This window comes from Podarcis tiliguerta (assembly GCF_965153285.1).
Source record: "Podarcis tiliguerta genome assembly, chromosome: 6".
In the NCBI taxonomy this organism is placed as follows: Eukaryota; Metazoa; Chordata; class Lepidosauria; order Squamata; family Lacertidae; genus Podarcis; species Podarcis tiliguerta.
This window is the reverse complement of record NC_139539.1, coordinates 68,677,356-68,704,230: the sequence shown is the minus strand read 5'-3', so window position 1 is coordinate 68,704,230 and position 26,875 is coordinate 68,677,356. Positions and strand designations below refer to the sequence as shown.

The 26,875-nt window shown below is 40.5% G+C and overlaps 1 protein-coding gene across 3 annotated transcripts; it reads right to left on the bottom strand.

The window, feature by feature from the left end:
- Positions 1 to 5,961: 5,961 nt before the first annotated feature.
- SH3GLB1 (SH3 domain containing GRB2 like, endophilin B1) lies at positions 5,962 to 26,801 on the bottom strand. 3 transcript variants are annotated; one of them, XM_083444977.1, is made up of 11 exons: positions 26,683 to 26,801; positions 22,513 to 22,654; positions 19,883 to 20,011; positions 19,324 to 19,457; positions 18,985 to 19,077; positions 17,759 to 17,845; positions 15,807 to 15,830; positions 13,815 to 13,904; positions 12,837 to 12,937; positions 10,035 to 10,275; positions 5,962 to 8,690 (listed from the first exon to the last, which is right to left on the bottom strand). In XM_083444977.1, exons 1-11 carry the CDS (start codon positions 26,752 to 26,754, stop codon positions 8,583 to 8,585), a joined length of 1,221 nt encoding a protein of 406 aa, XP_083301103.1. In that variant the 5' UTR covers positions 26,755 to 26,801; the 3' UTR covers positions 5,962 to 8,582. The 3 variants fall into 3 exon arrangements, with proteins under 3 accessions (XP_083301103.1, XP_083301104.1, XP_083301105.1); XM_083444978.1 differs by having other exon boundaries at positions 17,807 to 17,845; XM_083444979.1 differs by lacking the exons at positions 15,807 to 15,830; positions 17,759 to 17,845.
- Positions 26,802 to 26,875: the final 74 nt, after the last annotated feature.

The following is a 26,875-nucleotide window of genomic DNA, read 5'->3' as shown; positions in this document are numbered from 1 at the left end:
TATCCTTTTTACATTCCCCAAATACTCGAGGCACTTTTAAGGTCACCTCTGTGCAGCATTGCCCTTCTATCGGCTCGTGCTATAGGACAGTCAGTTCCTGAAGTCCACATTGCAAGCTGCATTGTTGCTTGCCTTTTCCAGGGTCACCTCTCTAATTCTCTCATTTCCAAGTATATGTAATACAGCATCCACATAGGCAGCACAGAGCCACCTTGAGCACCATTTGGTGGAAAGCAGTTTGGCCACTTATGCATTGCCATTAAGAATAAATGCACACCCCCCCTCCAAAAAAAAATAGGACAAAAGGTCCACGTAAAATGGGCATGCACTAATTTACATGTGTAGATGCAAATCACAGAATGTAGAAGTAATTACTTTAATTTAAATAGAAATGAAGCGCATCTCATCATCATAGGGAAGACTGTGACCAAGTGAGCCCTGTGTCTTGCTAACAGTTGGTGTGCAAGTATCTGCACAAAGGTGCAAACAAGCTCTGAACTTGGCAAGGCATAATGCAAAAATGCTTAGTTTAAAAAAAAACACATGATTCACTGATCAAACTAGTTTCAATCTATGATTGATTGATTCGTGATAGAGTCAATCAAGTTGCAAAAGGTAAGAAAAGGTAAAGGACCCCTGGATGGTTAAGTCCAGTCAAAGGTGACTATGGGGTGTGACGCTCATCTTGCTTTCAGGCCGAGGGAGCAGGCGTTTGTCCACAGACAGCTTTCCGGGTTATGTGGCCAGCATGACTAAACCGCTTCTGGCACAACAGAACATCATGACGGAAACCAGAGCACACAGAAACGCCGTTTACCTTCCCGCCGCAGTGGTACCTATTTATCTACTTGCACTGACGTGCTTTCGAACTGCTAGGTTGGCAGGAGCTGGGACAGAGCAACGGGAGCTCACCCCGTCGCAGGGATTCGAACCTCCAACCTTCTGATCAGCAAGCCCAAGAGGCTCAGTGGTTTAGACCACAGCGCCACCAAGTAGTGCTTGCAACTCATATGTTGCAAAATGACACAGCCAGTCCATCAATGTCTCAGTGCGCCTATCAGTCCCCTGTAGCTTGCAGCCAGTGCAGCACACACCCTTAGCCACAATCCAACACAGCAATATTAGGAACAGTTGAACACACTGCAAGCATACAGTAAAAAAAATAAGTTGTGAGCATTGTGGTTCACGTAGAACATCCCTCATGCATAGAACATACATGTTTGGACCTTTTTTCTTCGCTCGTGACCTTTAGGAATGCAATGCACCCAAGCGACTCCTGTTTTCTTATGGGAATAAATAGTGCCATCTGCTGGCCAAATGATGCCATTTGGAGGAGAATACTGACATTGCTCATCTCAATGATCAGAGAGCCGCAAAATTATGGCAGATGGGTTATGTTTGCAGAGGAAGGTTTGTATGTTGCAAGGTTCTCATGGGAGTGCGGAGTTCAGTGTGTCATTGCACCTCCTGAGCATTTGCCCAGGGCTGCACACAAAAGCAAGGCTGAAAGATACATCTGTTGAAGAGCAAGTAGTCTAGGAAAACATTTGCCATGCGCAGACCGGGCGCCTGGCACCAGTTTGAAAGCTGTTTTCTGTTTTGTTTTGTTTTTTGCAGAGAGAAAGAAGGAAAAATGACTAAACCCACTTACAGACTCTTGAAGCAAGAGCACTGAGTGGGAAGTGATCTTATTCCCAGACAGTTCCAAGCATGTGCATTGTGCATTGCCTTACTAATCAGTTTAAAATAGTAGTTATTGGTCAAAGATTCTTCTTCCCTAGAAATGTACAGAAAGCATGTGCCCACAAACACACTGGAGAATTTTTCCTTACTACTGCACAAGGGTAAGACAGTTGTTGATCTGGTGCCTGGAGGGGAACACAGAAAAAAAATTGCCCCAATCCGGGTCGGACTATCTGTCCATATAGCTGAGCAGTGTCCCTCCAGAGTCTCCTCTGCTTAGGGATCCTTTTTAACTGGAGGGATCAAAGCTGGGACCGTCTCCATTGCAAAGTTGGCGCTCTATTATGGAAATATAGTTCCTTCCCAAAAGGAAGGAGGTTGTGGGAGGTTGATGTAGTGGCAGCAGACAGAGGGCAAGGCTCTCTGCAGGTCTTCTAGTAAAAACATGGTTGCTAAGGCAGCCCATCTATTAGAGATGTGCTTGGGGTCAGGAATCCTGAGACCCTCCTCTCCAGTGACTCTAACCAGCTGAACATCATCCGTCATCTGGCGTAAGACAAAGCAAAGAAAGTAATACTGGGGTCCCCACTGAATAGCTAAGTGGTATGATGAACCACAGGCTGTGTTTGCAGCTTAAGTAGCATGCATAGATGAAAGAAATATTTAGCCAGATTTCAAAAAGTAAAAAAACCAGGGCACCCCAAAAGTTGTTGACCTTTTTTAGGAAGACCCTAAGATCCAGGACAAGACACTAAACTGTATAGAGGATAAAGGGAGCCTCTTGAATAATATAGGATGGAGTGTGTGGGGCTGCTCTGAGAGAAGGGAATCATCCTAAACCTGCCCAGTTTAAGAGGGTTCCCCATTATTTAGGAGGGGCCCCTCATGTAGCTTCAGGGGACATAAGTGAAATGAAATGCTCTGTCAACTTCCTTCACTTATTTTAGGATCCAAGCTGTTGGTGAATCCTACAATAGCTAGAGAACAGCAAGGCTAACTAAATGGCTGAGGAAAAGTTTAAATCAGGCAGTTCAGTAGCTTTCAAAATAGTTACATTTTCACAGGCAAGTAGAATGAGTACATTCTTTGTGAGGTGCATTCTACTGCGTTTTGGAAGTGCAACAGCAAAGATCATTCAGTTTGCAACATAAAGGTTCGTTCTATTATCAGTATGTCATTCAACCAGCCAAGGAGATGGGTGGGTGTGTTGGTTAGCAATCAGGCAGAGTGGCATGATGTTTGCTGAGATAACACATGCTCTGATGGCTGTATAGTTCGGAGGGACTTTTTCTTCTTTATGTGTGGTTGAATGTCTCCCTGCTATGTACAAGGCCTGAAGGGGTGTTGTACTGTTCCAACTTCTCCTCTGACTATACACTGCTTTTTTCAGCTTCTTCAGTGAAGTGTTCTCAGGATTCATTTTCTTTCTGGGCTTCTTTCACATAATATGATGTCGATAACAGTGTAGGTGCTCAATAGCTGCATCTGAGTGAAGGATAGGATGTAAAATCCTAGGACAGCCTTTCTCAACCTTGGGTCTCCAGCATCCCCCACTGGCCATGCTAGCTAGGAATGATGGGAGTTGTAGTCCAGCAACATCCAGGGATCCAAGGTTGAGAAAGCCTGCCCTATGGCATAATGCCTCCTTTTGCAGCTCTATGGATACATATGGGAGGTGGCTTTTATTTAAATATGCAAGAACCAGACTTCATAGATCAATGGCGAGCAGTGGGCTTGAGTGGCATGTGCTGGGCAATGAAAGAGTGAAGAATTTTAAATTATAGAGGTGCATCTCTACGCACACCAGTGCATGGGACTATCATCTGGCAGATGGGAACTGAGGCAGGTTTGTTGCTTCCCCAATAGTGCTTGGAGCTGAAGAGTAATTAAGGAGAGGAACAGTGATGGGGAACCTTGGCCTTCCAGATGTTGGGTTCCAACTCTCATCAGCTCCAGCTGGCATGGCCAATGGTCAAGGATGATGGGAGCTCTAGTCTAGCAACATCTGGAGGGTCACAGGTTCCTCAACCGTGAACTACAGAAAGTGACGAGCTATATAAACTAATGGGTATTGCTTTCCCCACGGTCCAAAATCTCTCTCCATGGATCTACCCCACCCTGCATGCTCGCCAGACTAGAGCTTGATTTCTGAATTAGTCCCTTGAGTAGTTGCATTCAGAGAACCTGCACTGAAAAGGGAGAAAAAACCATCCTTATTTCCAGAAGCATAGTTTACATGCAGATTCTCCTTTAGAAGCAGCAATTTCCCAGCTAATTATTCCAATTCTGGTTGTTGCGCTTCTGCCCACAACTATGTAAAGACATTTGAAAGCTTTAATTCCATTTTTGCAATTCTAACAAGATTCCCTTAATTGCTCATGTCAGACACCCATTTCACATTTCTTTTTAAAAAAATATATATAAGGCAATTCTGATCCGTAGGGGAGGGTGGAGGGGCTCCTTAGCATTTGCTTTATTAACTGGCTGCATGATCTGGGTACCGATGTGTTTCCCAACAGTGAGTCTTGTCAGCAAACTATTTATAAAAGATTTAATATTCACAAAGTCATTCTGCAATTCTGTTTACCGGACGTCTACCACACCATGCCGAAATGTTGAGGGTAGCATCCATCCAACTGGCTCCATTGTTCAGGGCAGGTTTTTTCGCCTCCGACCAGCTGCCATCACCTCCACATCATTAAACAGCAGAAAGAAGCAATGATCAGAAATGAGTGATCAGAGAGGGTGAGGGCTGTGACATACCTGCACCATGAATCTGCTGAGCCCAGATGAAAGCTAGTCAGTGTATGTGGCAGCAGTGTGATTTCTTCCAAAAACGTTTGTTTTGGGGGTGGTGGGGGGGAGGAATTCCATGGGGACAATGGGGGGAAACTTGTGCATGAGATCACCACACATTGTTTTTTGGTTTGGCCCAAAATATCCCAGCTGCAAAATAGCAATGACTGCAAAACAGTGGAGGAAGAAGGTACATGTACAGGCCAGCTGTAAGCTCCCTGTTCTCCATGAACATAAAACCTTGTGCATAGTGCACAATCCTGCCATTTGCTGGGTTTAGTTAACTGTTTACAACTGAAGTCAAAGAAACACCTTCAATGTAGCAAAATAACAGGTTAACTGTTGACATCACTCTTAACAGTTTGGTTTCACTGATTGAAATGTGCTAGCAGTGGTGCAATCTGACGCTCTCTCTTCCCTTGGCAATATGCAATCATGCCACCCTCCCATTCTTGTGTGGTATGCCATGCAGAAAGAAGGACACAGCCTTGACAAAGTTCTCTAGGAACAATGGGCCACCTATAATTGTTTCCTTTAGTCGCAATCAAGTTTGAACAAAAGCAGAAGCTATTAACACAGCCTAAGATGCTAAGCAAGAGTGGCAAGACTTTTATTGCACCCTATGGCGTGCAAAGTAGTTAGACCATGAGCAGTCATTTCAGAAGTTCCTTTTTAAATCTTTCTAAAAATACTTCTGGATGCATTAAGTACAGGAAAGCTAAATTATTCAAGGTCAGGTATGGGTATGCGACCAAAGAACTGCAGAGGCATTTCCATATAAACTTGGGCACAGAGTATTCCACAACACGCCTCCCCACTGAAAGATTGGGGAACTTTTCAACCAATATTCCATATAGTGCAAAACTACTGCCATGTATGAAAATGGGGAGTGTGGTGTTCATGCCACTGCATGCCAAGAGAACGCTTTCGATCCCAGCGATGTACTGTGTGGATACAGCTCACAATTTTCCCATGCAACAGACCTGGAAAAGGTAGAACAGGTGGCAGGTGCTAGAATTCTTTTGGTAAGACCTCATATGTGACACAATATATTTTAGGTCCCCCTTCCCCATTCTTCTTCTTTTTCAATTTCTTGTAAGTATAGGTCTTTCCTCATTTTGAATTCTTCTGAATGGCAAATTATGTATGAAGCTGTTTTAGTAGCTCTTCCTGAATGCAGAAGAATACATTCAACTTTTCAAAATAGGAACATTTACCTCTTTCCATGACTTAATATATGATGTCTAAAATCATCTATCTGTTCAACATATGAAGTGTAAAGATATTAAGTGCCTACAAGTGTGTGATCTTGGTCCCCGTAGTCCAGCCACTTGGTTAGATACAAGGGAGAAAATGTCCTGCAGATGAGGCATACACAGTCTTCCTTTTATATACTTGTTCCAAAAGCTCCAATACTGGTTTCATAGCTCAGCTGGGTGTGGTACCACATATTCAAGATACATGTGTCATTGAGAGCCTCAGTTCACAATTCAGACAATTTATTTTAAGTAGCCAAGGAGAACACCAATATCCAGTTTGATATATGCAGGTAATCATTCAGGGCTCACCAACTCGCCCTTCCCAGTCCTTGTACAGCACACCTGGATCACAAGTAGACAATCAAGAAAAGTATTTTTAACTTTTCCACAAGCGTTAGGTGAGAATTCATTAAAAGTTTTCTGCTGCCTTGAAGTGTGCTATGGAGGTTGTCAAACAATCTGACAAATAGCTAGAGGAAAGCAAGGGCATCGCAGCCCCAAACAGTGTTCTCACTGACAGCAAAAGCTGCAAATGCAATCATGTCATAGACCCTGGAAAAAGATTTCACTGCACTTGCAATTGTACCCTATATTGTCCCTAATAAATTGGCCATATTTATTCCAAAAAGCAAATATAAACAAAGAACAGCCGGGAACACTGTCATTAGCTGCTGAGCTTTCAGTTTACAGTAATCCTGCACCTTACATAGGGGCTTGGTTCTAAGGGTTCCATGTACACACAAAAATTGCATATACTCCAAACCTTTTTAGCCGCTCCACAGCTAGTGGGTGAGGGAGTGTGTGTGCAGCCCCATTACAGGTGCTACAAATTGGGATTCCCTTCTTGCTGTCCAAACTCTCTTCCAACACACTAGGTCATAGGCTGTGTTTTTTATCCTCACATAGGAAAGTTTGTGTGTTTTTACCAAAATGGCACAAAAATGGTATTCCAAGGACAGATTATGTACAGAGCTGTACTAGGTATTAAAAATATTATCAAAATTCTGCATTAAGAAGAGCTGGATTCTGAATAATCTATACAGGTTGCAGGTCAGGCAGTTTCATGTTTTAGTTTATTCTGCTTCCGCTAGTCATGGAGAAACGCAAACTACAGAATACTCTCCTTGAGCTACTGAAAGGATAACTCAGCCAGCTTTCTGACCTCCGTTGTTCTTCATTTTCTGACACCTGCATGCCTCCTGTCAAAATGCCCGGTAGTGTACAGTAGCATGTGCAAATTCAATTTCTGATTTCCCTCAATGTACAGAACTTACTTGAATATTCAGAATCTTTTCTCAGGTTCTTACTTTTTGAGGAAGTCTTTTACGCTTTGAACTACAGATGAAATGTGCAATGGCTACTCCTCTCTGCCCCAATTACTGCAATATACAGGCAGGTCTCTCCACTCTGGGATCAGTATTTAGTTCCTTCCATCACCGCTGGCAAATTCATACATGGAAGTAATTCATCAGTCAATAAGCCAAGCAGTTAGTTTCCCTCCCTATATACCAAGCTCAGGACTATCTCTCACACTCATCAGTCAGTGGATTGCTTTTCAGAAGGCTTAGCCAAGAAGCATATATCTTGCAGTCCCAGATAACACGGAACTCTCACCTCTAATCATATGAGGTTTCCATTCAACTCTTCTCAAAGTAGACCCATTGAAATTAATGCACCTAAGTCGGTTATGTCCATCAATTTCCATGGGCTTACTCTGAGTAGGACCAACACTGGATACAGCTGATGACATCACAGGATTTGATTACCAACTGTATTAGCCGATGTTCTTCAAATGTTGGAAGTCTTCTTTTCCAAATCATGGTATTTAATAAAACTTAATATTCACTGTTCCTCTCCAAACCACTCATGACAGCTGTATGCTGTTGCTCTTTAACACGACTGAACACAATACATTTTGTGAATAAATAAAATCAAGAACTATTTTCAAATCAAAGTTTTTCAAAATACATAAATAATGAAAGGTCATGTTGGTGAATGCACCATTTGTGGTCTAGATATTTTCATCTGTGATGGTAACAACAACAAAACCGGTAAAGGAGTTGTGGTATTTACACCATTTGTGTTCTGATGGGGATCACCATAGTTCTATTAGCTATTATTTGGAATAATGCCACCTGGACAAATTTGGAGTTATCGATTTTTAAAGTATATTTTAAAATGGAACTAAGTTTTGAGCTACCTCCAAAATTGGGAGGCAAATTGTCTCTGAATTCCAGTTGCTGGTTAATCACAAACAGCTTTTGTGCTGCCCATAGACATCTGGTTGGCTACTGTGAGTACAGAAAACACAATTTAACACGCCTTAATCTGATCCCTCTAGTAGGGCTCTTTTTATGCTGTGCATTTCCTTTCAGAATTCTATTTAATGTTTTCAGTAAAAGTGTAATCTTCAGCTGCATAACTATAATCATAGCCCTTTAAGACATTAAACATCAAATATTTGTTTAGCAAAAGAAATTACTGTTTAACAATTTTATTGTTGGTGAAGAAGCTTGCCATTATGAAAAGTTCTGTAGAAAACAATACCTCCCATTTTCAGTTTAGATTACTCAAAAGCAGAAGTTTGTTATTAGTGAAAATTCCAGTAGAAACAAAATTCTGTAGAAACAGTCTTGGCACATAAAGTAAAAGCTTTTAAACAACTTAGATCTGAAAAGAGTATCTACCATGCAAGAATATTGGCATAAAAGCCCATTTCTAATGGCTGGTATTCACATCCTTTAAGATGTTAACATGGAAGACACTTAAACCTGTTTTATATAAAGTTAATTGCATATAAATATGGTCTCACCATAACTGGCAGTCTTTATACAAGCCAGTTATTCAGTTTAACAGTTCTAAGTAAGTAATAGGCACTTTGCCCTTCTGATTTCCTCGTTCGCCCATCAACCAGTCTGAATCCATGCCAGGCATACTGTACACCGTTATTACCTAAAACAAAAACAAAAAGCAGTGTTTATTTCTTATGCCTGTGTCATGATAATCTGTTTCTGAAAATTTTGTGAATTCTCCTACTTTGCAAGTAGGCACTAGCCTAGAAACCTGGGCTGCTGCCTAGTGTTCACTCTAAATATGTGTTAGTACTTTTATTTATTTAATAAAATTGATACACTACTTGATTGTTAAAAACCTCCAAGAGGTTTACAAAAAGAATAAAACAAAAAAATCAGTAAAAAATGGTTAAAAACTATTATCTAAACATGAAAAAAACCAACAATAAATTGAAACAAATTAAAACACACATCAACATTCACATATCTGGGTATATGAATGACATACTCACACACTGAAAAGAATGCAGTGAAGGCACCTGCCTGCTGTCAATGGGCAGGGAGTTTCAAAGTTTAGATGCTGCCACACTGTTTCTTACAAATGCGGAACAGAAGTATTATGGGATGTCATTCCTGCTGCTGCTAGTTTTAGGTTGCATTTTTGCACGTCATGGTTTTATTTGTTTACTGATAAATTCCCGGAGAACTTTTGTTATTGGGTTGTATATAAATATTAAGAAGTAAAATAAAATAATGGGTGAAGTAGTGTGTACTTGGTGTCCTGGAGCATTGTATAGTGACAAGTAGAAAGAACACTTTATGTCAAAAAAATATCCAAGAACACTAAGAGGTACCCCCCCCCCCCAAAAAAAATCAGTGTAGTTTTGGAAGTTTCAGTCTGCCATCTGTAGCCAAACATAGATGAAAACCTGCTTCTTGATCTCAGGAACCATCATGCAAAACTTAGTTACGATATCCTAAGAGGGCTCCAAATGCATAGTGAAACAACTTTCCAAAATATATAGGCAAGTCAGGAGGCTGAAAGATTTTGCAATCCCAGCAGTATCTCCAAAAGAGGTGTACACGTAAAATAGCTTTACACAAAAAGGAGTATTTAACATGTTAATCTATTGCTAATGCATAGCTACATGCAAGATAATCAGGGACTGAAACATCCAAGTAATCCTATAGCAAACTCAACCCTCCAGATGTTTTGAGACTAGAATTCCCATAATCCCTGACCACTGGTCCTGTTAGCTAGGGATGATGGGAGTTGTAGTCCCAAAACATCTGGAGGGCCGAGTTTGCCTATGCCTGGAAACTTTCCCTAAGAAGCCACTCTTTCCTCATTACTAATTCCTGGTACATTGCAAGGGTCAAATGGATACTTATGTATGTTTACTGCCTTGGATGATGTAACACCAGAGAATTGGCATTTGCATTTAGCTAGCAAAACATTAAATTTGTTTATTTCTATTTAAAAGCAAGAATAGAAAAAGTGTACCTCATCTGCAAGAAGTGATAATTCACTGCTATTCGCAGCATCATAATCATAAAGAACTCTGGCTTTTCTGTTGCCGCTTGCGGACTTCACGTCACCCAAGCTGGATGTAGCTGCTGCATTGCTTATTGAGGACAATGAGGCTGTAACAGAGGCAGAGGAGGCAGCTGTAGTAGTAACGGAACTACTTGGAGCACAGCTTGACGAAGACTGGTGATTGTTGGCAAGGAAGGTAGATGGAAAGCTGTGAAACACAAAATTAATATAGTACTGAAAGGTACATACTAATGTTACCATGAGCATTTCATGACCCAGATCTATCACTTACTATTAGCAATTCATATACTTTCCTTTTAGTTAAATGCCACCTCTGGCTTCTCCTTATCTTCCAACAGAAACCTCTTATGACAAGGTGAGCAAAGCACAGTTGCAAACATGATCCCATGATCCACAACTCACAAAGGAAGCCTATAAATAATGCCTGGGGGCGGGGGGGTGTGAAGGACATTGCAAGAGAGATGTACACTTATATGCTTCTTTAGACGTTATTGTTGTTTAGTCGTTTCGTCGTGTCCGACTTTTCGTGAACCCATGGACCAGAGCACACCAGGCACTCCTGTCTTCCACTGCCTCCCGCAGTTTGGTCAAATTCATGCTGGTAGCTTCAAGAACACTGTCCAATCATCTCGTCCTCTGTTGTCCCCTTCTCCTTGTGCCCTCAATCTTTCCCAACATCAGGGTCTTTTCCAGGGAGTCTTCTCTTCTCTTCTCATGAGGTGGCCAAAGTATTGGAGCCTCAGCCTCACGATCTGTCCTTCCAGTGAGCACTCAGGGCTGAATTCCTTAAGAACGGATAGGTCTTTAGATGTAGTCATCCCTAATTTGTTTCTCGATTCAGAAAAAAAGGGTGCCCCTGTATCCTACCTTTATTACAAGTTACTGGACCTGTTCAGAACCCTTCCAGAAATCTATTCTCAAGAACCTGCCCTATCAACTTTAACAATGAAGAATACATCATGGAAAATCCTAATATGGCTCCATTGTGTTACAAGAAACAGCATTCAAGGGGCATTCCTGGATCTATTTGCACTTTAGAGAAACAGATACTGTGTAGATCAGGTTCTTTTAAGAAGTCCTGGGGCACAAAAACCAACAGGGGCTTTGTAGAGCTCAGCAGAGCAAAAAGTTGGGCAAAGTCCAACAAGATAGGGAAAAACCAACAAGAACCCATTTTATTCCAGCTGTAAAACAAATTGTATTGAAACAATCATTTTTACAGGTTGTAGAAGAGAAATATTCCACACTAGTGGAACAGACAACAGGGAGCTGGGAGATTATAGAGTACTGGCATGTGCAAGGGAGGGAATTTCTATGCAGAAATGCTTTCACAGCCCCAAGACCACAAGCAGTTAGATCAAGTACCTCAGCAGGCTAGCCATGATGTGAAATTATACCAAACCAGAGGAATCAATAATGAACATCTTTTCTATTTACAATGATACGACTGGATACAAAGTAAAGTCCCTTTGAATCTTGCCTTGTCACCAACCTTCTTCAACTCATTTTTTCTAAATGGTAGTAAGGATTTGAAGGCACACATGCAACATGCCCACAACTGATTCTTTTGAATTATAAAAAGTCTACAAAGTTAGCTTTGAAAAATTTGAACTGTTTATGACTTAACAAAAGAGGACTCATATAAGCCATAAAGGCTTATCACGATACACAAGCACATGAACATCCAACACTGCTAAGCACTAAAAATCTTTTCTTAATTACCATATTCCTTAAGACAACACATTCAAACTGCAGAAGACTGTCCACTTTCAAGAACAGGAAATTGTTGCTGGAATAACTACAGTTAATTCTAAAAGGCTTTTCTGGCAAAGAAATCATTAGCTACAGAGAAACACATTCCAAAAGAAGACCAAGCTTTAGGCTACTAAGGGAAAAGAGGATTAAGATACTTTGATCTGGCAAACTGATATATCTAAACACTGAATGACTTCATGCAGTTATTCTGAAAATGAAAGTGACTACAAGTTTACAGTTTACATATTCATCTGCTGCTTTAAACCTATGACTTTCTGCAGTAAGATTTTCTCTCTTTTTTTTTACACACACCCCTCTCTATCTATATAGTAGCTTTGTGCACTTTGTAAGCTGCTGTTTTCTCTGGCAAGCTCCCAGAAATATTTTCGAACCAGGTCAAGGCCTTCTTTTAGTAGGCCAAGATGCAGCTGCCCATTAGTGACTGGCTTTTAGTGAATGTGACAACTGTTTGCTAACATGGAAGTAATTATCCAGTAGGACAGTTGTTGTGAATTGCAAGAAATGTTCTGAACTCCCTCTGTCTAGAAAGTAGGCAGCATTTTTTATTTGCTGTAAAGCATTTTACCTCTTTTGCTGGGCTTGCTGCATCCATCCAAATACACCAGGACAAGCCTAGCTGTACTTCAGTGCAAGCCAGTGAGCAATTCAAGCCCACAGCACTTATTCATAGCTCTCTCTTCTGCCATCCATATGTTATACCTGCTGACCTGTTACTGTGATATTTCAGACCATTTCCTCAGATGTCTAAAAAGTCACTGAAGGAGGGTTATTAAAGAGACTATTACTTCCACTAATTTCTCTTCCTTATCTGATCACTGTAGCAACTTCTGGAGTTAAATTGGCCTGTCAGAACAATGAAGTGAAGCAGCATCAACTTAGCTGTCCTCCAAGCTACCCTTCAATTATAGGTACTTCTAGCAACGCTGCACATGCAATTTAGGAAAGTAGCTATGAAGACTATAATTTCCTTACCTTCCAAGCTGTTTCTGAAGGTCCAACATATACTGGTAACACTGTGCATAATACGTCATCTGAGCTTCTACAAAATCATTCAAACAGCGAAGGTGATGTGCCTGGAATGCAGTGGAGTTCAAATATCAGTACAGAACTATATATACTGTGTTGCATTAACTAGCTTGCAACAATTAGAGAGTTCTAGTCAGATTGCAAGTTTGACATGAATTCATGGTGATTCCAGATAACTGTGTTTATATTAAAGGTGGCTTCCAATATGCCCAAACAAAAATGTCTAACTTCAGTAACTATCTCAAATAAAGTGCTTAGGAAGATAGCCAAAGACTGACATGCTGGACTTGTACTATCCTATCTGTGAACCTTTTTAAATATAAAAACGGGAGACTGACCTTAAAAACTGGTAGGATAGTGTTCTTCAAAATATCTGATGGGCCATCCTGCAAACTTATTGTCTGCTACTCTAGACAGCAGAACTATTAGCAATGGTGAAAATAGCAGGGAAGCAGGTTTTGGCCGAACATTTGTAGTAGTGTTCAATGATAGAAGAGAAAATGCTGGTGTCTTCTTTGTCAGTGATATTTAGACAGAACTTGGATAGGCGTTTGTCATAGATGCAACCTGCATAGCAGACCCTGCACTGAGATTGGACATGGGGAGTTCCAACCCTATGATTCTAACTTCAGGGCATGATTTTTCATTGGTTATTGTTTATTTTGCCAGATGCCTTTAGTCAGGAGAGAGAAGCTTTTACCTCAACCTCCATAACTAAAATAACCCAATGAGTCTCCAGTGCTCTTTGGATAGAGGTAATTGAAATACTGTCATAGTGCTTGTACAATCACTTGATTTTCTCATCTTCAATAGTTCTTATACATGTATCACACCAACTTTTAGAAATTATTTCTAGTTGTATAAGATTACGTAGTCTTCTACAAACTATTATGAGATGCGTATTTTCTTCTACTTAGTACTTACATGTGTACTGCTGATGCCTTCCAAAAGAAGTCTAGTAATTTCTGCTTGACGGTCAAACTCACTCTGGGCTATTCTGACTTCCTGTTCAGACTGTAAGATATATTTCACTTAGAATTTGATACATAAAATTAATTATGCTGCTAGGGTGGAGAAAATAAGAGCAAATGCCACTAAAAATCAATGTAAGAGCTTTAACTGTGCACTTAGATTTGCTTGAAATTAATGTGGATTGCACCACAGTGCTTTGCCTACAAGTAATCCATTGTCACACCTGGTCCCATCATTCAATTTATATTTCAGTAAGTGGTAGGGGATAGTCAGTATATTCTACTATTTCACGGTATTGAACAGCCGTTCCAAAACACCTACAGAATTGCATTTCTCACTTGATGTCAAAACCTGTTAGGAAGCTTGTAAATTGACACTGAGAAAGTGGTTTTAAAAACCCTCAAGCAAGCAACTTATCATGCTGAAAAGAATTAGCACAATGCATCTGCCAGAGCTCGCCATCTCTGCTCAAGGCAAAACACTGCTTACTAACATGAAGGGCTAGCCAACTGTTCCAGCTTCAAAGATTATCCTGGAGAGCCTCCTTTAAGCAGGAGAAATACTGTTCAATCAATCGTGTCCTGCAGTACAATGGTACCTTGGGTTACATACGTTTCAGGTTACATATGCTTCAGGTTACAGACTCCGCTAACCTAGAAATAGTGCTCCAGGTTAAGAACTTTGCTTCAGGATGAGAACAGAAATTGTGCTCTGGTGGCGCGGCGGCAGCAGGAGGCCCCATTAGCTAAAGTGGTGCTTCAGGTTAAGAACAGTTTCAGGTTAAGTACGGACCTCTGGAACAAATTAAGTACTTAACCTGAAGTACCACTGTATTTGTATGGAATAAACCCACATCTAACATCCATTGTTCATGATCCTATGGCATATTCTGCCAGGCATCTAGATTTCCTTGCATTATTTGTGGTGGTTTTCCATTTTTGTACAGAGTACTTTTTACTAAGCCTACTTTTAACTTGACTGTAATAGCTGCATTTTCATTTCAGTATACAGAGAAATACAGCAATGCATGATAAGAAAAGGCCGAGGCTCCCTCTTCGCCCTGCTGCCCCAGGAAGCGGGGCACTGCTGCGCAACGAGGCGAGGGCGAGCCGTCGGGGAGCTCCCTGCTGAAGAAGCCTTGCAGGGAGCGGGAGCCGCAGAACCCAAGGCACCACGACGGCGATCTGGAGACGGGCAACGTGGCCAGCCTCATCAGTATCTTTGGCTCCAGCTTCTCGGGCTCCCAAGGCTTGTGGACAGCAGCCTGCAGCCCGAAACTCGGGGGGGGGGGGGAATATATATTTTTTCTTTATTTCCCCCCCAAAACACTAGGTGCGCCCTATAGGGCGAAAAATACGGTAAATAGTAAATGCTGAGTAGTAATGAAGCTATTGAGTTCAATAATAAGTACTCATGTGAACATTAAGTAGTCTTAAGCAGCGACATTTGAGACTTGGCCCTAAAAGTGCACCTTTCTAAACAACAATAAAAAATAGGGCAATGCAAGTTAAGTAAGAGAACAAGTTATGAAGATTAATAGGATTTGGTTGCATACATGGTGGGATGTTTAATATTTTACAGTTTCATATGTTTCTATAAACAGAATGGGAACACTGATTGCTCTGATGAGAAAGTGTGTTGAGCTACTTAGTTTCAGGCATGTCAGATGGGTAGTTGCCTGGATTGAGGATCAGAGAATTACCATGTGTTATTAAAGTTCTTGTCATATTCAGAAGAAGAAAAAAACATATTTTAACATATTCATAAACACCCACCCATCTTTTCTGGTAGATTTATTTCCCACATGTTATGTGGATCATTTTGCCATTGCCACTTCAAACTACATATAATACCAACCCTTTGATATCAGGGACAAGATCCATGCTGAATCAGATCTCAATATTTTGGTATTTCATAATCAACAGCTTCAGTTAGATTACTTACTTTTGTTACTTCCTCTGCCCAAACCTTGTATGCATAAAGAAGTGGAGAAACAACAGTATGAAGAATTTGTCTGGTGAACTTGCACTCAGTGTTCTTTCACATATTTCTTGTATTGATTTCCTTATTCACTTTACCTATAGTGTTTGTAATGTGCTTGATAACAAACAGAGCTGCATCTTTGCTTGTATACTAGTTAAGGTTCTAACTAGTGAATTTTATTATGGCTCACAAAGGGTATTACCAATGTAATACTCTATTTTAAGTATGCATACCTATTTTCCAAATTTATTATCTAATTCCATTATATTTAACGACAAGAATAGTGCATTTGAGAAGACTTTAGCATCAGAGGAAACTGGCTGGTGAGCTGAAGACTTTTTGTAACATCTTTATTCCCAGCTATTCTCAGAAGAAGCTAGCTATAACTAGAATGGGGTATGAAGCATATTCTACCCTCCAAATTGACTTCAGCTGAAAGAAGCTGCCTGCTAGATACAAAATTTCTTACAACAGTACCCTTAAGTGGCTATGGATGGAATGGGTCATTCTGTCTGCAGAAAGGAGGTTCCTGTTCATGGAAAGGAACTCACCCAACCCTGATTCTCCCTTTTCCCTGCAGCTCCTCCTCCTATTGTTCCTCTAGAGCACATGGGTAGGGTAGATCTAGGCTAAGAACACTACCTCTCCCCACCTCATTCTGTGAGCAGAACTCTGCCCACAAGATCTCAAGATCCAACCCATTGTGTGAAATAAGTAGAATAGTTTTAAAAGAAACCAGCTAAAACATATTACTTTCAAAGGAAACGAAGACCACAGTCTAAGGTACAATTTGCCTGAATTATGAACAAATGCATGGATGATCTTTATGAAAAGGTGCCCTACACAAGCAAAGTCTATCACAACAACAGCTAATACAATGATAGAGGAAACACCAGTGATTTCTCTTGCCATCCAAGCCTGTCTTTATCAGATCAAATCAATAATTTAGACCTTTAGGTCATTTGAATGGTTATAGAAAAATTCTATCCCATTTCCCCACTAATATAGTCTTCACTCTAGACAGCCTTTGGCTGAGCACTCATGATACATTTAAAACACTGCTAATCCCAAAGAATCCTGGGAACTGTAGATTACTGCTCACAGAGCTGCAATTTCCAGCATCCTTAAATTACATTTCCCAGTGTTCCTTATGAGGCTGAATTGGAGGAAAGTTCCAAATGCAACTCAGAAGTTCTTATTCCATATTTCATTTACGCTGGATTATCTGTTCGTTGACGAAATTTCAGTACAATGAGCAACTTCTCTTTTTTCAGATATTACAGGAAAAGTTGCAGTTAATGAAGAGGGGGACTCTGAGGAAGGAAGTTGGCATTCAAATAGTAAACGAGGAACATATTTCCTTGTGAATCGTTTGAGGCAATAAGAGAGTCCAGTACAACTAGAGTCCATACAAAAGTCTTTTACTTAAGAGTTTCCATTAGGCTTAGAAATGTCCTCAGTGTTCCTAGACAAATATGCAAATATCCCTCTGATTTTAAGACTGACATGCTTCAGACATATTAAGACAAAAAGCATATCCTGCAGAAAGAGTTGTACTGGATAACCCACACAACAAGCTGAGCTTTTGGATCTTATGCTTAGAAATAAGCACCACATAACTGGACAATTTGCTAAAGCCTCATATCATTGAAAGAAAAGCATACTCAAGTAATAAAATAATTTAGTCTGCTGTTTTAGTCAACATTTAGTTTGACATATTATTTTATTTCCCAAAGACTGTACACAGAAGAAGTGTTAAAGTCAATAAGGTATTATATAAACCTGTTGATCTGATGTAAATATGTTGATCTGGTGTAATCTCTCATTCAAGGAATTTGGATGGGTAGTACATCTCAACAGAAAGCAAGAGGAAACACTTGAAGAAATGTTATGAAGACAAGAGGCCAACAAACCTGTAGCCATTTTACATGCACCAAGTTGAGCATGTATGAGACATTTACCATAATGTTATTTTCTTCAGGTGGAGACAGGTTTAGTTGCTTAAAGTGCATAAAAACAAAATTATGTTATTTTATGAAAGAAGATAAATTGTTGATCATTAAGTGCTACTGCAATGTCAGAGACGCAAGACACAAAAAAGCGAACAATAAACAGCAAAACCATTATGCTTCATGTATTCTTTTCCAGTATCATTTCCACATGTTGAACCAAGTACTATTTGAAATAAGTTTAAAAGCCTTAAGATGCTTCATATACTCACTATTGCTCACTAAATCAATTAGGCCAGAGAACGAGAATAGAAGATGCGGCCTCCATTATATTACCAAACACATTAATGTCTGAAAAAATTGAAAACACGAGGTCTAACCTAACATACTATATTAAATGCCTGGAGCATAGCCTTCTAAAGTAGCCAATGGAAACTTGTAGAATACTAGTCCTACTTTCTGGGTTCAATACCTATCACTGCTTTCCTATTGTCCCTTATCTGGCTTCCTATGTCAATAAAATAAGCTTCAAGGTGACGAGGTACATACTTTTACAAACTCAGGATTTTTCTTCATTCAGGTAGCAAATGAGCTATGAACATTATGAACATAGGCACACAACTTTGAGACTTCATTTCCAAAGCTAATGTATACATATCTATTTAAGTATATCATATGTAGCATAGCTATAGTATCCGTGATCAGCTGAAATGTAAGTTTGGTATTCCATCGTTGTAGTCAGGTGTCTTCCCCACTGATAAGCACCTTGGAGTTGCAGTCAATAGAGAGTTAGTATCCTTCCCTAATCTTACTTGAAGATGTGCCTGTGAACTGTATTTATGAGATCTTTCCTAAAGCAATCCAAGTTCCTAGGTATTGAAATACCCTTTGTGAAACCATTTAGATTCGCGTTATTCGCTTCCAAGCTGCATGGTGCGGGAAAGATTGGGGATGTAGAGTGGCAAGGCTTCCCTTTACAAAATCTCACTGCAGACCAAACAGAGATCTGCTCCTAGTCTGTTCACAGCCAGAGAAAGAGAGACAGAAAGAATTTCTGGTTAACCCTATTTATATATTTATATTTATTGACACTTGGTTAATTCAAGATTTAAGGGCCACATGTTGAACCATGAACACCACGTAACAAGTCAACAATATTCTGAACATTTATGGAGATAAATTTTACTTACTGCAGCTCGAGCTTCTGCTAATTTAGCCTTTTTCAGTCTTGTTTTGGCAGCATCCAAGTCTAGTCTTTTATTTTGTAATAATTTGCGTTCCCTCTGCGAAAGTTGAAGAAAATTGCATGTGAGTACATGGAAAACGTTCACTTTAGAGAAAATAGAGAAGAATAAGCCACTTGGCCCTTCCTATTCTCTCTCTCTTATATAATGGTTAAAGTCCTCTAGGTCACTTTTTGTAGTAGGAATCCCTCAAGAATAATGCTTAATAACACAAAATCAAACTGATACTTCTTTATGCATCTGGAACTACTTCTTTAAAGTTAAGGAACCGTATTCACAACTTACAGTAATTGTTTTATAATCTCCTTCTATAAAATTTCGCAGAGGTGTGAGGAAGTTTATTGCCGATGTCTGAATTAGTTCTCGGTCTGCTGCTCCAATTCGTCTTTGTGTTTCTCCACATTTAATGAGAGCATTTCCTGCAACAGAAAAGTCGTTCCAGTATGAGTTAACATAGCCACCCATCTACAGTTACAGAAACGTAAAGCACGAAATGTTGACATAGTGACTTTTCATGATGTCACTAAGGGTGTTTTGTATTTGCACTGTTTTATAGCATGCTCTAACTTTTACTTTTAATACTGCATTTTGCTCTTCAAGTCAGTTTCAAGATCTCAAACCTGGTCCACGTACAGCTTCAGAATAAGGTTACAAACCATCCTTACAGAAACAACACTCACCCCTAGTTTCTAATTAATTCAAGATTGTCATCCTGTATATATTCCTAATTAAATGCCACTGCAATCCTGTATACACTGTATACAGTGCAATCAGCACAAGTTGCTACCACACCAACAATTCTTAGTCCAGGATGCTCAAGTGATATGAAATAGTTGTTACTTACCATATGCTGTTCCAGGACCAAACTCATTCCCAGCATCAATCATGTGCTGGCCCAGTATTTCTGGGTTATTCATACGACTTGGAGCTTTGCGGTCTAGTTTTTCATAGACAAACTCTTCCATTCTAGCATCTAGCAAAAGATAACACAACCAATTGTAAGTTACTGGCCAATGTAAAAAGCAGTTATTTGAAATCTCAAATAATGCTGTTAAGTGCTAACGCTTGATGACAGCTTTTTTGAAGAAGAAAAAGTACCGAACATCCTTTTTATGTATGATTTGCAAATGTGAAAAATGATTTTAAAAAACCCTATCATGGTTAACAGCACCTAAACTCACACTGCTCCAGTCATTTTTGCCTATTTTTGCACATATTTTTCTTCACTTACTACCCAGCCACAACTCATGGTCACCACTGACCCTTCAAAATGCTGTGTGCACACCAGAAGATGGGGGACAGAGGCAGCAGAAACTGCATAGGGAACTGAAACAGCAGAAACTATGTTAGTCTCTGCTTCTGTCTGTTACAAGGTTTAGTGCAGTATTTTAAAAAATCCTCCTTTCTGACATGGAATATGGGAACTCATATCACAACAAATAGAAGCCTTCATGCCAAGGAGGTTTGTGGATCCCTGTCTATACAGCAAAGAGGTCAGTTTTAAAAGATTTCATCGTCACTCAAGATTTAAATGAGGAAATCTATTTAAGTATACAAATACTCAAGAGACATATTACAGCCTCCTATTTCCAAACAGATGGGCTGTCTGACTAAGCTCAGAAGTGTGAAGCTCCTTTTTAAGAAAATCAGCAGCTTTATTTAGTTCTGAGAGCCAAATACACTGAAGACCAAATATCATTTTCTGTCCTATCAGCATTTCAGAATTATGTTAATTTACGAAGTAGCTGCTTAAAAAAAATACCTCACCCCTATACATTTCCAGAAAAGATATTCTCCAACAGCCTGAGGGAATATAAAACATAGACCAGCATAGTGAACTGTAAGATTGCTGAATTTTCTTAATGTGGATCTACTCCACTAACACATGCCCTCAATAGTCAGACTGTAAACAGTCAGACTATAAACTTAATAAATAATACTAATAATAATAATACCAACAAAAAATTTAGTGAGCAACAAGTGAACACCCTCTCACCCCTCTTCTTCCATGAACCATCTTCTAGTATTAGAAGACTGAAACTTCAATGCACACACATACTCAAGGAAAATATTCAATATACAATAAGGCCACCTAGCCTATGACTGCATTATATAATTAGGTTTCTAACCCACTATTTCAAAGTTGTAGGCCTAGAAAGTAATTTCTCAACCTTAAACATGAACTACAGAGAAGGTAGTAGACATTTTTTTGTTATTAAGGCTGGAAAAAAGATACCAGATGCTAGGTGGTTGTTTATTAAGCATTCCACACAGTTTCCAGCATGCAATCATTTACTGAGCATATTAGGATGAGCCTCAAAAGACCAAAGTTCAAAAGCAAAGCTTGAAAACAAAACAAATGCCAATGAGAATATTGAAGTCAGCATAAGATAGTATGACAAGTTACCGGTCTCTGCAGCCACAGTGGGTGCTGTGATACTCCAGTAGTTTGACTTCACCCCGGAGGCACACTCCATTGTCTTTTGAAACAGATGCATGCCAACAACAATTGATGGTATTTGATTCTAGGATATTTTCCTTTCAGATGTTAATTGTATCTTAATGGAATATTGTTTCTATTTTTTAAAAAATAATTAATATTCAACTTTATACCCATTTTTTTTTCTTAAAAAGCTAGGGATTTATATTTAAAGTATAACCTGCAACATTCATTCAATATACTGTTCAAATCGTGGTAAAGAACACGTGGAGAATTAGCTCCAGACTGGAAACTGGTTTTATTGCACTAAACTAGTTACCGCTTTACCAGGGTTCAAATTTCTCCCTCTGCACACAAATATGTCCCAGCACTAGCTAGGGTGAAGTAAAAGCTGGAGTGATGTTCAAATAGGTACCCATCATCATCATTTTACTTTTCAGTTCGCAATAAATTGTATTTTGTTTTCATATTGAAATGGGAAGTCAGAGCTGAACAAATACACTTGTAAGGTAGATCATTCTACAGAGCTGTATTTCTTAAGTCATAAAGCTACCAATCATTTTGCAGTTCTGAAGCAGCAGCAAGACTCAGAACCAATACTTTCCATGAAGCCAGGCTTCATAGCTCATCACAAAAGATAAGGTTTACAAACACAAGCCTCTCTATAGTCAACAACAGAAAAGTTCTAGCTGTGCTCCACTTAGCAGATTATGCTATGTCAATCTTGTAAGTAGGCCCCAAAAGTAACCAACTTACCAAAATATATATATACTAGTTTATTAAGAGGCTTGCAGTAACACCTTAGCAAGTTGGAAAAGCTGTTTTCTGCCAAGCAAACTGGCTGAGAGACATTACTCCAGCCCACTGTATGCTTTTGCTACCTATAGTAGAAGGGTCTTGTCTTCTTCCACAACTAGCACAGAAACCAAACCAGAATGAATTCCGGTTGGCTAAATACAAGGCTGTCCTGTGTAGCATGCACAAAGTGTTACCTGGCAAACATCAAGAGCAAAATAAAAACATGCTTTTCTTACTTGGATTGGGTTGCAACAACACTTCTGTCTGCTTCATAACCTTTTCTGTCCATTGCTTAGTACATTCTGCTTTGCACAGAAGATTTTCTAAGTGAGCATCCAATTCAGTCTTCTCTGCTTGCCCCAGTTTTTCTTCTGTAAACTACATTGGTTAAACAAACAAATAAATCACTTTTCATGTTACAGTCTAGAAATACAACTTTTGTTAGTATCAATACACAAAAAAGTCATAATAGAAACATTATCCAAGAAAGAGAAATTTCCATATTTTATTCCTTCAAACTGCTATGAAAATGAAGCTACCAACTGGCTTGATGTCTAACTAGTACTTCAAAAAGGAGGAATGCAACACTTATTTTGTCTTATTTCAAGACAAAGAATATTATTTTCAGTCAAATCTTAAACAAAACTTTACATAGAGGTCAAGTGTATAAATGTGGTCTTATTAAAAGAATACAGAATTAAAAGGGTTACAAATACAAATGCAGAAGTGTCAATAGAATTTACACTTTGGTCATTTACTGGGGCAAGCAGCAACTGCCCCAGGCCACACCCCTTCCATGTCAACACTTCCTCCAGATTTCTGCACTTCCATATCCCAGGCAGAGGAAACCTAGAATAGTGCTATGATGCCTGCTTTTATCTACAAGACTGCATTGTATCATCTACCATATGGCATATTTGATACCATATTAAATAACTTCATCTGTTTTTATTTTAAAAGGAGTATATTGATGAAGGGTCACACAAAAGCCTTCCAACTTTCTTCTAAATCTATTATTTAATAGCTGATACTAGAAGAGATTCTGGTTAGCTGTGCTTCATACTGCATTGGTCCCAGCTTCAGTGGAAATACTGAATTATTACTTAGCATCAGTAATGGACTGGATGAGGGTCATACAGAAACTCGATCCTGACAAGACAGATGTAAGGTAGCTCATCTCTCCAGAGAGGTAGCATTCAAGTTGCTGTGAATAGAATTGCTCTTCCCCTAAAGAACAAGTTTTACAGTTTGGGATTGCTCATAGACCTTTGGAAACAAAGCTGGATCAGAACAGCATAGAACATCTTCCACCAGCTGAGAAACCTCCCTCTTGCATAGAAGGAGCTTAGTTATAGTTATCCATGTTCTAGTTACTCCAAGAATATACTACTGCAGTGTGTTGTGTGTGAAGTTTGCTTTTAATCTTCAGGAACTCAACAGACACTAGGCATTAACTCGGGTTACTGGAACCACCAATATATGAACTCCATAGGCTTCCACGATTCTCAGCACAATTCACAGAGCTGTTGGCTATTTAATGCTGTCTTCAACAACAGTTATATTGTTTGTTATTGATGATGTTAACTACCCTGATTTTCTTTTATCTAGTGGCAGATGAACTTTCAAGACATTATGGTGCAATTGTAGCAGGAGCGTTGAGCTACGATTTGGGAAACCTAGGTTCAAATCACCACTCAGTCATGAAGTTCTCTAGGTGAGTTTGGGTCACTCACTTTCTCTCAAGACAAAATTAATTTAGGGCTACTTTCTCCCATTTATCATCCCAACAGCCCTAAGGTAGTTTTGGCTTGAGAGAAAGCTTGAGCTCCTTGAAGAAAAGATGGAAGATTATCTTATAAACAGCACTGACAAAAGAAACTGAGCATGTGTAGCCACTGTCAAAAATGCATGACCAATGTTCTTAGGAGCTATTATGCAACTGACTCCTCCCAAAAATTATGGAGTAATGTACAAGAGACAGGAAGCTAACAGGAAAGTGGATAACTGTGGTTAAAAATATTACTATGACAACCCACTTCTCTAACCCACTTATGGGTCTGAGTTGTTAAAAACCCAGTGAAACAGATTAACTCAGACCAATATATTTATTTGAAATCAAGCCAATCTGAGAAAAAACATTAAAAACAACCTTTTCACAGAAACGTTAATCACATTAAACATCACAAGACAGGCATCATAAGATCTCTAAATAAGAAGATAGTTTGTCTTGTCATCTCTTCAGTACTTATGAAGGCTACAGATGCAGAAACTTCACATGGAAAACAGGAACAGCACAAAATCACTAATCTATGAAACAACTGCTGCTTAAATAGTAATTCCTAATTAGTGTTAACTTTTTAGAAGAACCCTAGAAAGCAAAGATTTGAAAAATAGTATTTGCACGTTCTATACCTCAGCCCCACTTTTTTAGTCACAAGATCTTCCGCCATATCACAACATGCTTTTGAAGGTTGAAAAGTAGGTGGCCATTCAGCATGGGGCCTTTCTAGCTTAAGAGACTCTACAACAGAGCTAGCACAAGGATGCAAAGGAGGTCTACACGGTTCACTCCTGCCTACACTGCAGCCTAGTAGAGAAAAGGTGGTAGGCACAGGATAGCTGGTTGCCAGGTATTGGTGGACAGTAGCTGTCCTTCATAACTTTATTTGCTCTTTAATTTGGAAAAAAGGAGTGAAAACAGCTGAAAAGAGGCAAATGAAAAACTGATACATCTTTGATGCAAAGGAAATTAATGTTTAGTGGGTAAGCATAGGGAAGATTCATTTGCAGAGTTTTATTGTTTGCAACACACACCCAGCACTTTGTCTTCTGATCAATCTGTGGTCGGTCTTGGGCAAACACCTGTCTTCATCTAGTCCAATTGAAATGTGCCTCTGAAGCTCACAAGGACAACAGCACCACTTCCACATGCACAGTTTGTCCTCAGCATCGGGTAACTATATGCTTCCTTAGAACATGGCACTTCCAGTCAGCTTGCATGTTTGATAGGCGCTTCCAAGGGCAAGAGAAGACAGGTGGTGTGGAAAGGTTTTGGCAAGACTAGCTCAATGAACTTAACAGATCAACGAAATGGCACTCTTTGCAGCACAGAGAGAGGGGGAGATTAATGTATTTCCACTTTGTGGAAGTAGTTACTGTGTAATTTCTAATTAAATCCTGTCAGATATGAAACACTACCCTGGAATTAAGTTGTGAATTCTTAATACGTAGCGGGAGGTCTACCGCACTGATGTTCTGTAGAAATGCTTGCGTAAGACAGGAAGCCCGATTCAAGGCTAAGCTGGAAGCAACACCCCATTTTAAAAGCCCCAATTCCCCGCCACCTCACACCACTCAGAAATGTGGGTAAAGGTGTGGAGATTAAGGCCACAAGACACAATCCTCCTCGGCTCCCCATATGTCTGCCTCCACGGATAGCACATGAGAGGGCCTAGAGCAGGGTTTCCCCAAACTTGCGTCTCCAGCTGGGTCTTTTGCACAACAATTCCCATCATCCCTGACCACATTTCCTGCTAGCTACGGAGGATGGGAGTTGTAGTACAAAAAAAATTATTATGTTTATATTATATTATAGCATTATATTATTATTAACACCCCTCTCTAATAAATAAAAATAATATTAAAAGCACGCCACCCATCAATTAATAATAATAATAATAATAATAATAATAATATCCCCTCCCATCTATCTGTCTGGGTTTCCCCAGCCACTCTGGGCGGCTTCCAACACATATAGAAACGTAATAAAACGCCAAACACTAAAAACTAGGCCGCTGCGAGTCTTCGCCTACAGACAACACTGGCCATGCCCAAAATTTCGAGCAGGCCCCGTTCCCCGTTGGCTTAGCACAGCCGGCCAGGGGAAGGGAGTGGGCGGCGGCGGTGGGGGAGAGAGAGAGAGACCCACACCCAGGAGAGGGGGAGGTCTTGCGTAAGCCCCTGAGGCCGGTAACAGGCGGTCAGGCCCGTCCCACCCACCGCCGCGGGCGCCGAGAAGACAGCCGGCCTCAGGCCTCTCAAAGGCCGGCCAAGGAGGGAGGGAGGGAGGGAGACTCTCGGCTTCCAGCCCCGCAGAAAGGCGACAGCGGATGGGCGGCGGCTTAGACGTGCGCGGGGGGTGTGGGGAGATAGAGAGAGAGGACGAGGCGCCACCAGGCTGCCAAGCCGTGACAAGGCCCGGCCAGGCCCCACTTAGCGGAGGGGTGTGTGTGTGCCCCCCCCCCGAGCTCTGTCTTTGAATAAACAAATAAGGGCGGCGCGCGCAACCAACGGTTTCAACGGCTCCCGGGGAGGAAGAGGAGGGGGGCCAGCTCGGAGGAGCCGCCGCCCTCCTGTCCTCCTCCCCGCTGAGGCGAAGCTCTAGTCTCCCTTCTCCTCTCCGTTACCTGCACGGCGCGGCTGAGGAACGTGCCGGCGTCGGCCGCCAGCTTCTTTACATTGAAGTCCATTATGTTCATCTTCGTGCGGGGGGTGACGGTGCCCCCGGCGACGGTCCGTCACGGCGCGCCCGCCTCAGAAGCTGCCGGCCAAGGCGGCGGCGGCGGCGTAAGGGCGCTGCCGGGCCCGGCCGGGCACTGC